The sequence below is a fragment of the Leptonychotes weddellii genome, chromosome 4, assembly GCF_054177405.1.
Source record: "Leptonychotes weddellii isolate Sample4059 chromosome 4, ASM5417740v2, whole genome shotgun sequence".
NCBI lineage: Eukaryota > Metazoa > Chordata > Mammalia > Carnivora > Phocidae > Leptonychotes > Leptonychotes weddellii.
Window position 1 is genome coordinate 128234060 of NC_138372.1, and position 13405 is coordinate 128247464.

General features: G+C 36.8%; 1 protein-coding gene across 2 annotated transcripts in view; it reads right to left on the minus strand.

The window, feature by feature from the left end:
- Nucleotides 1-13405, minus strand: part of MMP16 (matrix metallopeptidase 16) — a 277042-nt gene that overhangs the window by 41852 nt on the left and 221785 nt on the right. For both annotated transcript variants that reach the window (XM_081816217.1, XM_081816216.1), the window contains exon 7: nucleotides 11-149. In XM_081816217.1, the coding sequence (XP_081672343.1) occupies nucleotides 11-149 (139 nt within the window). The remainder of the gene's footprint in view (nucleotides 1-10; nucleotides 150-13405) is intronic.

Below are 13405 nucleotides of genomic sequence, written 5' to 3' on the forward strand. Positions count from 1 at the left end.
AATTCCTTACCTTTAAAGAAGACAAAATTCCCATCACTGTTTTCATAAACTGCATCGATACTAGGAGGCAAGCCCCGCCAGAAGTAAGTAATTTGCATGGGGTATCCATCCATCACCCTGTTGTTTCTCACTCGCCAAAACCACTGGTCCTGCAAACCAAGCAAAAGCATCTCTCAACAAACATGCAGGCCTCCATGGCATTTCCCTGTGCAATGGTGTAACCCTTCTAAAACTAAACTAGTATCATTTTCACTATCTCACACCAAAACCATCAAAGAAACAGCTAATCAACTTGCTTACAGTGATCACAATTGTTTTTGTAGCTAACCGCCCAATCTTTAATCCATACAATGTGATTAAAAGATAATATAAAAATATTTAACCTTAGCATTTTACATTATCTCCAGGGCTTTTAGATGGAAAAAAACAGAAGTAGCACAGACAAATCACTGCCAGATTTGTGGATTAAGTCACTTTCCTGAATAAGAGAGCAGCATTGGACTTGTATACATTTACAGACATATACAAGATCTCCACACCTAAAATGTTAGGGATGGAATAAAGAGGCCATCCCTCCTGCTATGCCCACATTATACCCATTATCCCCTGTAACTGTAAGTAGTGTCCTCTTTCACCCTCAAATATATTTTGGTCTGGATGATAAATTATATGGTCACCCTAAATGAACAAAGTTATCTTGAAAAGAATCATCACAGTGATTCCAATCTGGGTCAACTGCCTCTCCTATATGCTCTCACAATATCCTGACTTTACTCAATCATAGCATCAGTCATTTTATGTAAAAAGTGTCTACTCTTATATCTAGTGAAAATACATGACTTGCCCCATAGCAAGTATTTTTTTTTTTTTTAAGATTTTATTTATTTATTTGACAGAGAGACACACAGCGAGAGAGGGAACACAAGCAGGGGAAGTGGGAGAGGGAGAAGCAGGCTTCCTGCCGAGCAGGGGGCCCGATGCGGGGCTCGATCCCAGGACCCTGGGATCATGACCTGAGCCGAAGGCAGACGCTTAACGACTGAGCCACCCAGGTGCCCCATAGGAAGTATTTATAAATGTTGTTGAATTAATCACTAGCTTGCATACAGTATGTTTCACCATAAATTCTTACTAATGGCAAAAAAAAATAACTTCCAAAAAAAATGTTATTCCTGATGACATTCAGTTATTTTCTATGGAAAATTTCAGAATAAAGACTATCCAAAGTGCTTTAGTATTAGAAAAACTCGGTATATTTTAAAAGATACCATTTCACTTCATTTCAAAATTTTGTATTTACAAACAACATTTCACTTGGAGATCACATATTTGTACTACTTAGATAAGTATGTTTCACGAAAATACTTCCAATTTCCCCTACTTAGACATTAATGAGTGATTTATTATAGGGCTTTCCCAATCTTTTGGCTTACAATAGTTTAGCCTGACTAGATTTTCTAGGATTTGTGAGTTATTCATATAGTCATTCACACACACACAATCAACTGGGGATTCTTGGATTTCAGGTGAAATGATAAAAATGAACCTTTTCCTGTCTAAACCAATCCGAATATAAAAATTTTCTTAGGAATCTTTGGATAGTTGTACTTCATTCTAGTTATCCTGAGCTGTCTTCTCTACGAACTTTTTTATAAAAAGAAGGAAGTAGCTTAATTAACAGCTCTAAGTTTGTATCCTATTCTTGCTCTGTCCCTTAATAACAGTTATCCTGGTCAAGATATGAGTCATTGAGGGGGCGCCTGGGTGGCTCAGTCGTTAAGCGTCTGCCTTTGGCTCAGGTCATGATCCCAGGGTCCTGGGATCGAGCCCCGCATCGGGCTCCCTGCTCCGCGGGAGGCCTGCTTCTCCCTCTCCCACTCCCCCTGCTTGTGTTCCCTCTCTCGCTGTGTCTCTCTCTGTCAAATAAATAAATAAAAAAAATCTTAAAAAAAAAAAAAGATATGAGTCATTGAGTTATTACAAACTAATAACTGACTCATAGTATAGATACTCTTATTTTATTTACTTTATTTTATTTTTATGTAGGCTCCATGCCCAGTGGAGCCCAGTGCAGGGCTTGAACTCAAAACCCTGAGATGAAGACCTGAGCTAAGATCAAGAATAGGACACTTAACGGACAGAGCCACCCAGGCACCCCTAATTACTGTTTTAAGGACTTTCTGAGGACCTGGCACACAGTTGGCTGTTATTATCATTAAAATTATATTGAAACTAGTTATTTTATTTTCCTTCACAATCCTGTTTACAGTTCTAGCTGCTGTTCTTTGTTCCCTCTTCAGATTTAAGCCATATTATGGCTCTAGCCATGCATCTCTTTTCTACCAATATCTTCTTATGTTATTAACCTTTTCTTGATAATTTTTATGGTGCCAGCTAACCTGGAATTAATACATATCTTGATTCACATATAGCAGACACATTAAACTGATTTTAAAATACAAAGTTATTCTATGAAAAAAATTGATCCAGGAAAATTAACATGGGCATGAAGATCCAGGGCTTACTGCTAATAGTATGTGAGCAGATGATATTTTGATCTGATTTATTTTTATTTTTTTATAGGCTTATTTATTTATTTGAGAGAGAGAGAGAGGACATGGCAGGGAGGGGTGGAGGAAGAGGGAGAGAGAAACCCAAGCAGACTCTGCATTGAGTGTGGAGCCCAACACAGGACTCCATCCCAGGACCGCAAGATCACAACCTGGGCCAAAACCGAGAATCAGAGGCTTAATCAACTGCACCACCTAGGTGCCCCTATTCTGATAATTTAAAAGAAAGCCAGCATCTTTTTGTCGAACTATGAGAGCTTTTAACTGGGTATTAAAACTATGCCAATCTCTACCTAAAATACTGTTTGTTTTTTTTTTTTTAAGATTTATTTATTTTAGAGAGAGAGAGAGCATGAGTGGGAGGGGCAGAGGGAGAGGGAGACAGAAACTCAAGCAGACTTCATGCTGAGTGCAGAGCCCAATGCAGGGCTTCATCTCAAGACCCTGAGATCAGGACCTGAGCCGAAACCAAGAGTCAGATGCTTAACCAATGTGCCACCCAGGTGCCCCTCCGCATAAAATATTCTTAAGTTATTGTAATAGATATCCAAAAATTAAAAAAAATGGACTCGGACAAAGAAATAACTGACCATCATTATTAATGGAACAATGAAACTGAAAGCTCTCTGAGCTGAAAGATCAGAAAAAAATCAGGTAAAAAAAAAAAGCCTGAACTATATTCCAATTTTTCTCAGAGAAGCATTTCACATTGTTCTATCTCCCTAATACTGAGACAAGGCCAGTGGCTTCTTTGGGACAGACATATGCTGCCGTGTGAAGATAGGAACACAACCTCAACTTGCCACTAATATGGGAAGAAATGGAAATTTTGCCTCAAGATAAGCATAGTCAGTTTGCAAAAATTCAAAAAGTAATATGGAATCATAGGTGAATTCAGAATGATTTCTCATTTACAGCAGCCTTGGCGGAGAGTGATATAAATCGTCAATATTCAGGTTGTGCTTCTATTCAACTTATCCACACCTTCTCAGAGTGGTAGAAAGCAATGGTACAAATAATTTAGCAAGCACCCTGTCACAGAGGCTGTAAACATATCACAGTCACTCTAGATTGCCATTTCAGAAATTGAGCTTGTGAACGATTCATAGAGAGAGGATATTTAAAATGCTCTTTAAGTCTCTATGCAAATTTTCCTTCTAAGTGAAACCTCCTCTGACCACACTATCTAAAATTGAATTCCCTCACTCCACCCACCCACATGTGCTTTCAATCTCACCCTCCCTTGCTTTATTTCCCTTCACCATGTTGATTACTGTTTAACACAGTACACGTTTTATTTATTGTTCATTCTCTCTCCACTAGAATATAAGCTCCACAATGGCAAAGATATCTGTCTTTGTTCATTTGTGGTTCCCCATTTCCAGAAAATGTCTTGCACATGGTAGAAGCTTACTAAATATTTCTTGAAAGGAAACACATTTAAGGAGGAAAGGACAAAGTAAAGGTAAGTTATCCTTTTAGAAGTCAAAAGCTATGCAGATTTCACAAGAATACACAAGTTCCACTTGAACAGGCAGATGTTTAGTATATATTCCATTATTTAGAAAGGTATGATATATAAAGGTCTTTGAACCATGCAGGAAAAAAAAAAATTGTTTCACTCTTCCAAACAATGTAGGTTTTGTTTTGGCATTCGGTGTAAAGGGAAAGAAAGAAGAATCTGAGCTCTAAATCTGTTGTTTCTATCTTGCTACTGGCCTTTTTTGGCTACAGCCCTTATAAAAGGGGGTGGGAGGGGTGAAAGCATACCCTAAAAATAGTCAAAACTAGCACATTTGCAAAATCAACTCATGAAAAAAATAGTGCTTAAAAACTATCAAAGAGGAATTCCTACTTAAACCCCAATATTTCACTTTAGATACAAGTTTACACAGATTTCTCTTTCCATGTAGCAAGAGTCCCAGGCAGACCACTTTGTTCACAAAGATAACAAATACAGAGTACTGCAGGATGTACACCATGAGACAATAACATACAAGAGAAATTGGTTTGCTTTTTTAAATTCCCTTTAAAATTCTGTCTTACTACAGGCATATTGTTTGCTGACAACTCTAGAGAACAAGTATCCTCCTGCTGTCTGAATACGAAGATCGGTTATGGATCTACTCTCAGGAGAGGGTGCTATTTTCAGACTTCTTTTTAGAAGCCAATTAGTAGACCTGATCTACTTTTACTTCTCTTCTAATATACGTATTTGTTATTTAACCAAAAACTTGATGTAAATCTGTGAATGCCTCACGTGTCCAAGCTGAACATTTCCAGAAGGCATCAGTTGCTCTCTCAGCCCTCGCCTGCCATGCGACTGTGGGCTTCCTCCAGTCTTCCCCACCTCGGAAATAGCATCTCAAAACTCTTGATTCCTTGCCATCATCACTGTCACCATCCTACTCCGAGCCGCCACTGTATTTCACAGACTGCAGTGCCAACTCAAAGCTACCGATTTGCCTCCTACTGCATCTAAAATGGAATTTGAACTCGGCCCTTGTCTCCAGCCCCTGCACATCCATTGCAGGTCCCTTTTGTGCTCATGACGCTCTACCTAGTCTCTAGATCCTGTATTTAGAGATGCAGTTTCCTGCTATCAACAACTTTCTTTCAAATGTTTCACCAAAAACTTGGGCATGCATGTTGCATTGCTTTCTCTCTTTCTCTCTCTCACACGCACACAGAGAAAATACAGGCAAGCAGTTAAAATTGTTAAATCTAGATATTAAGGGTGCATGTATTCATTCTTCCAACTTTTCTGTATTTTTGAAATTTTTTATAATAAAATGTTTAAAATATATACTCAAGTTTAAAAAACCTGAAAATACATAGGCAATTCCTTTATGATAAAATATTATTATGTTATCACTAAGTATTTGCAATGGTTAAATAGTATTCTGGCTAGCAAATGTAAGATTATTAAGCCTCCATTTGAGCCATTTATTTTAATTTTATTTTTTTAAAGATTTATTTATTGATTTGAGAGATGGGGGAGGGGCAGAGAGAATCTTCAAGCAGACTCCCCACTGAGCACAGAGCTAGGCTTGGGCTGGATCCCAAGACCCCTGCAATCATGACCTGAGCAGAAACCAAGAGCAGAAACTGACTAAGCCACCCAGGCACCCCCATTTTAACCATTTAAATTTGTTACTGTAAGTAATGCTACAACCAACATCTTTATGCTTTAAAAAAGAAACAAAACTATGTCCGTGCCATTTAATTAAGTGTAATTCATGCTCCATTCAAAAGTAGCATATGTGAACTGAAAATAAAAAATCACACCTTATAAAACCATACAAATATATTATAAATGCACTAATTTGATTTCACACTATTCTATTCAAATTTACTGCCTGTACCAAGAATTATATTGTAGTATTTAAAGAAAGAGAACAAGGCCATTTACATTTAATTAGCTATATTTCTTTTTCAACACTGGGAAAGAAAAAGTAAAATTATAACTTGGAGGAAAAAAAAATTCCAAGGGATGCTTAATAGATGTATCTGGCAAAGACAATGCCATTCTGGGAAGCTTTCATTATCTTATCACAAGAGCTGACACAAACTGGCTTTTGGTATATAAACGTTAGGAGAAAACCTGTTCAAAGCAACCACTAAAATACACATTCTCACTAAGACAGTCGAATTTCTGCAATGATTTTTCAGGCACAATTTTCAGGGCTCATCACAATTTTCAAAGATTAACCAGATGTAATTCTGGGAGAAATAATGCTGCAGTACATCTCAATAGATCTGAAGGGGAGCAGAATATGCCATCCCAAAATGTGCCACTTTGGCATGTGGCTATTTTGAGCTGAAGGCAATCAAGACCCAGCAGGTTCAAGAAAAAATTTTACTTCTCCCTGAACTACCTAGATAGGAGCCCTGGTGGAGAAATAGAGCTATTACCAGAGATAACTTTTTATCGGAACAACCAGTATGTATGGCAGGGCAAACATCTAATTACCAAACATCTGCTTTTCTTATGTCCTGTGAATTACCCTCTTCCCCTTTGAAGCCCCAGGTTCCTATCCCATTCCTTAGCTCATGATGTCATATAAGCTTCAACTGCCTGGCTTGCCTTTGGGTCTTCTATTTTTATTGGGCTCCATACATATGGAACTAAATTTACTTTTCTCCTGTTAATCTGTCTTATGTCAGTTTAATTATTAGACCAGCCAAAGAACCTACAAGGAAAAAAGAAAAATTCTTCCACCTCTATGGGTCAAATCACTTTGGATAGTGTCTACATTTTTGAAAAATGTTCAAAACACAGATTCACGATAATAGGGGAAGGAAGTAACATATTAACAGGTGACTCTTCTAAATCATTTCAAAACTCACAATTCTGGAATATTCCTTAATGTCTGACTATTTTCAAGGAAGAATGAAATGTAAATTATTTTAATAAATAAAATATATTTGTGTTTCAAAGGAAGGGAGATATGGCATTTGCAGAATATTTTGTTTACTACTTATGCTAAATATACACAATAACTTTTATAGTCTCCAAATGTTAAAAAATCCTTTGTTTTTAGATTAATTTAGATTGAAAAATCTGGACACCAAAAGGTTAAGTGATATGTCAGATGTGGATCACTTTCATGTTAATTAGCATTTATTAAGTCCTGACTTAATACTAATTTTTGAAACTTAAAAATTCGTAATTATTCATGCATAATATAACACATAATAACATAAATATTTATGGTTTTTAATCCATTTATATATGTGAATAATGAATGGTAAAGAAATGTTGCTTAGGTCCCGGAACAGAAAGATCTGAGGAGAAAGAGAAAAATCAATGTGTGTATGCTGACCCTGTTTTCTTTTTAGGTCCTTACCTTTTTTCTTGTTTCTTCTTGCATCCACTCTTGTTCAGAAACCACTTTGTGATGGTTATGATGCAGAAAAGAACAGTGTACTAAAAAATGCCTCATCAGTGCACTGCACTTAAGGTAAGGAGCCTCAAATTCCAGATATAATCGCACCACACAGTACTATGACATTTTGCTTTTTTTCCCCCTCCTTTGGGATCTGAGGATCATGAATATTGGCAGAGAGATCTAAATTTCAATTCACATATCATATAATTAAATGTTGAAAAATACGAAAGGTTTCATTCCTCCCACTGCACTAGCAGTTCTGGATTCCAAAAATATGAACTCTTTAAGAGTGTGCATTCAGTCTAGAGGGGAGCAGGCAAACAACTAATTTCAAAAGACTGTGAAATGCTGTTATTGCTGCCTCTGTAAAATAGGAACTACCATGTAGTGGATATAATGAGCCGGAAAACAGCTGTGTCATTAGCACACCTATCAAGAATTACCATCACTTTATTTTTGACCTGAAGAAAGATGCTTCATTTACAATAAAAACTATGTTCCTGCTGAATAAAGTTTATGGCAATTTTTACTCAAGGTACATAGGGCAGTGTATTCAATTTAGTTTTTAACCACCCAATCTAAAGTTGTCTTTCCTCAATCTTTTTCTATCAACTCATCATGTTTTATTTTCTTCATAATACCTATTGTTCTATGAAATCATCTTGTTTATTTACTCCCCTGTCTCTCATCAGAATATGCACCTCATCTATCTTATTCAAACACTGTACTCCTCCTCAGCCCTGCCACAATGGCCAGCACTAGGTGTTGAAAAGTGTTCAAAGAGAAAATCAGACAGTGAAAGAGAGAGGACATGTCAGCAAATCTTTTCCTTGGCCCAGATGCAGGGGGATTGGGCTGTGTCAATATTTAACTTAAGCATCCGCACAGAAAGGCTTTCTCAGGCCCTCTTTACTGCCCCTGTAAGCACCGCACATCTACCAGTGTACTTCGACCACTGTATGGAAACGATCCATTTGCCAGCCTGTTTCTATGTGTTACCCTCTTTCCCATGAGTATCATTATCATTCTTTGCTTTCTCTCTCTCTCTCCACCCCCCCCCTTTTTTTAAAGACTCAATTCAGGCTTCACTACCTCTAGGGATATTTACTTAAAACAAAGACTATTCTCCAAGGACTCTTCTTGCCCTTTAGGTAACCTTTCCATTTATTCCCATTGCATCTTGTAGAGTGGTGAGTGGTGGTCAGGGTGCTGCACATGTTCATGCCATGGAGGGTAGAAAAGAGATGTTTCATGATATCACATAGGAAGAGCCAAAGATTGAGCTAGTGCTATGGATTATTATTTTTTTGGCTTCTTCTTCAATCACAATAGGAAACTCACTGAACTCAAAGAAGTGGATAGTGCAGACAACCAGAAATAATAACAACACACTGAACAGAAGTAAAGAGTCATCAATAGACTCCACTTTAAGGCTGTGAGCAAGTGCAGAGGCTTGGGCTGTGAGCGGGGAGGGCGAGGAAGAAGGCAGGCAGAGGCCCAGGAGGGAGATGTGCCAGGGGGAAATTTTTTTTTCCTTTCCAAGGGACACAAAGTGAGTTGTCAACAAATTAGGTGTTAAAGGCCTGTGTTGAATTAGAGGTTTGCTCCTAAGAGATAAGAGTAGATTGGGCAGAGAATTCCCAAGAAATTACAGAGCAAAAAAACCCTGAAAGATTCCTAAGTGACTCTGTTTCAGGGTTCGGGAGCAGTTGTTGCCATAACAGGAGAGACTAATCCTCATTACCATTGCCTAATTGCTTTATGCTAATATGCTCTTGAAAACATTCCTTCTGTTGCCAATGTTTTGCTGTGGTTTATTTAACCGCCCTTCCTTAAACTCAAAGAAAATCGTCAACAGACAACTCGATGTACCAGTGACGACTGAGTTCTCAGGCAGTCCTGAAGGAAGTCAGATTATCACCATTAACAAATGGAAAGCACTTGTGCTACTGGTTCATTTCTAGCAAGTGCAACAAATACAAATCAGCACTGTTGGCTTACTGTTGGGGGGGAGGGGAAGGAGAAACTTCTCCAAAATAACAGTAAGTAAATAACTTTCCTAATCATTCAGTCAAATAATGGAGCCCTGAACAACTATTGATGGCCAAATAATTTATGGAAAGTATTCTAAGCAATAAGGAATCTAATAACAGAAGATTAAATATAGTATATAGAATTTGATGTTTTGACAAATTACAGAAGTTTAACATGGTAATATTTTTGCATTAAAGAGATAGAATATGTCTTTCACTTGGCTGGAAGATTCACAATTTGAGAGGAATTTCAGAAGCTTCTGAAGGTGAAGAAGGATGTGTTGACTAGGCTTTCAGAGGAAAACTTTCGGGGTATTATAGAAAAGGAAGTTAGCATACATCATACCAAAGGAGAGTACAGAATAATCTATGTTCCATCAGGCTGAGGGTGATGATGGGCAGGAGAGGACATATCTTTTTGGGAGAAGAGGAAATGAGGTTTGAAAACCAGAAGTTTAAGTGGCAGATGATGGAGATGGGTGCTCTAGGAGGGGTGGAGTAGTAACTAAGGAAAGAGAGGCAATTCTAGAATCAACTTCACAGAATGCAGTATGAAATGAAAAGATAGCAGCTTGATGGGGCATCCAATGCCAAGCCAATGAAATAGAATATATAAGAAAACAGGTATAGAAATGAAGGACTAAAATTAGGAGGAAATGAAGTAAAAAGAAATGAGAATTATGGGGCGCCTGGGTGCCTCAGTCAGTTATGCGTCTGCCTTTGGGTCAGGTCATGATCCCAGGGTCCTGGGATTGAGCCCAGCATCACACTGGGCTCTCTGCTCAGCAGGGAGTCAGTTTCTCCCTCCCACTCTCCCTCTGTGCTCTCTTTCTCTCTCTCAAATAAATAAATAAAATCTTAATTTTTTTTTTTAAAGAAATGAGAATTAGAGGGCTCTGACAGATTATGCTATACCTGGGGAGGTTCAGAAAAGAAAGCCTAGGGATTTTTGGAGGGAAGCACGTTGGCAGTGCCTGGAGAAAAGAAGGAATTTGAGTTAGGTAAAGTGGTAAACGCTAAATAATGAAACAGATTCCTGAGTGAGGGTATCAAGTGAACAAAACAATATTGCAGATAATAAGTAATAAGCAAATTAGGTGTTAAAGAGTAATAAAAGATAGAAGTGTTAAAAAAGATGAGTTTATGTAAAATATTTAAGTATGTGGAAAAATTCCTCTGCTCAATGTAGCATGTATTTCAAATGCTCATTTTTGCTATGCCCATTTCAAACTTGTCTGTTGGAGGAGATAGATGAAAGTTCCAGTATAGTTGAGACTATGTAACCCTGCTTGCAACTCTTCATGAGGATTCAAATTCACATGGAAGTGAAGAGAGGAAACCTGATTATTTAGTTGAGCAATTTAATTTTTTGTCTTCTGCTTATATATGAAGACCAAAATAAATTCATATTTATCTTTTTTGCAAGGTTTCAGAGCTTTTCAACTTTTCTTGAATTTTATTGTGTGGTTAAAAAAGAATTTGCAATTGTAATTCATTTTACAGCATAATGAATATAGATGAATCTCACTTTATGCCACATATCTATTCCTGAAAATTTGGTTATTGATTATTGTATGAAGAAAGTACTATTTTAATTGAACTAAAAGGGTTAATATTTAAATGAAAGTTAAAAAATGAATCCTTTTACTTCAAGTGTATAAATACTCTATGCAAAATTAAATAAAAACAATATAAAAAACCATTGCTATTGATACAATGTTTCTTTTCTTTTTTTTTTTTTTTAAAGATTTTATTTATTTATTTGACAGAGAGAGACACAGCGAGAGAGGGAACACAAGCAGGGGGAGTGGGAGAGGGAGAAGCAGGCTTCCCGCAGAGCAGGGAGCCCGATGCGGGACTCGATCCCAGGACCCCGGGACCATGACCTGAGCCGAAGGCAGTCGCTTAACCAACTGAGCCACCCAGGTGCCCTGATACAATGTTTCTAAATGTTAGATATTTGTGGCTCAGATTTTTTTGTATCAGGCAACATTTACACCATTATTTTCTGAAAGGAAAACTGAGTTAGTGAGTTATCTCCTGCATAATGTGAGTTGGTGATATATGTATGGTCCAGCTCACCTATTTTTTAGTGCTCAAACTCTTTAACAGAAATTATCAATTATTTGACAATTTAAAAAATTACCTGGATATTACTGATTATAATCAAAAATGTGTCCTACAATATATTCTTATAGAACTTTACAAAATATGCATTGCTTCATTCAATTCCAAAGCCAAAGTTGAAGACTAGAAAAAAAAAAAATATGGCCTTGGGTAATACTGTAATTATTACTAGCTTTGGTGGTTTGAATAGGTCTCATATGATCCAGTTTATACAAAATTAATGTGACTACCAAAAGCCATTCTCAAATATTATATATATTGAGTTCAATCTGCCAAGCTAGAATAACAATCTATATTGTTTCTGGAAAATCTTGGAAATGGGAAAGTCTTTCTTCCTCTTTGCTATTAACCTTCTTAAATGCACTTCCACCTATAGTAATTTCATTTTGGGGCTCAGTGAACATTATTACTTTCATAGCTGATTTCTGCAGGTGTTTGTTTTTTTTTCTGAGATTAGTAACAAGCAATCATACATAAATAAAATATTTATTGCTATGATAAAAATGAGATATTTTCTACTGTTAATGACCAACAAATAATATAGATTATCTATTGCTTTGCAATATTTTTATGCTATAATTCATTCATTCTTTCTCTCTTTCCTTTTTTTTTTTTTTTTTTGGTACACGAGTAATACCTACTTTTTCCCCAGAAGATCCTCTCAGATTTTTCTTCCTCAATCAGATTCTATCACTGCTTTTTCTTACTAGTCAGAAATGGTGGAAATTATGACTGTGAACACAAAATATATCAAGGGAACAGAAACTAATGTGTTTTTCAATTTAATAGCTTTTTGTACACTGTTCTGGTTCAGTTTCTCCCCTATGTAGAATATTGCACCATTACCTCTAAAGTCAAGGAGAGAAAACGAGATTTCAGCCTGTGCCAAAGGAAAAACAAATGAGAAGGTGTGGTGGCAGCAACATGACTAATTCATTATAAGTATACTGTGTTTAAGATATGCTTTTAATCAATAAAGTATAGATTAAGATATATTTCATTTTATCTCTTATAATACTCCAAAGGTGTGGCTTCAGAATTTTAAAGAATTAATTAACTTGTATGGTCCAAAACACTGATCAAGTATTTAAAATTAATTCTCTAGACCTGTTTTGTCAATATGGTAGCCGTTAGCCACATGGTACTATTTACATTAAATTAAATTAAATATAATTTAAAAAGCAGTTCCTCAGTTGCACTAGTTACATTTGAAGTATCTAATAGCCACATGTAACTAGTGGCTACCATTCTGGACAGCATATACACATAAAACATTTTCATCACTGCAGCAAGTTTTATTAAAGAGTGCTGCTTGAGTGCCTGATGAATGTTAATGATTTTTTCCACATCCTGATTTGTTTTAAGGCTCCTGTATTGCCAATAAAATAAATGCAGTAGTGGTCCAAGACTATGTGAAAATGTTGACTGAGATAATCCTAAGGCACCAGTGTTTCTAGAGCCAGTCTTTAGCAGAAACACTATAACTATTGATCAGGAACTTGGAATGTTTCTACAGCTCTGCTGGGACAGTCCGTTGAAATGCTAATTGTGGGATCATAGGTGGAGGCCCTATAACCACAACTTTCGGGAACAAAAACTTAACGTTATTTAGCTGTGGGTCTAACTGGAATGCTATTTCCTCATATCTTTGCATTGCTGGTTAATTTTGCTGTTTAAACCTGCACTAAAATGTCACCCCTTCAGAAGATGCTTCTTGACCACCCAAACTACAGTAGCCCCTTCACCCCTGTTTCAATCCCTAACTTCTTTCATATTGCTCTAT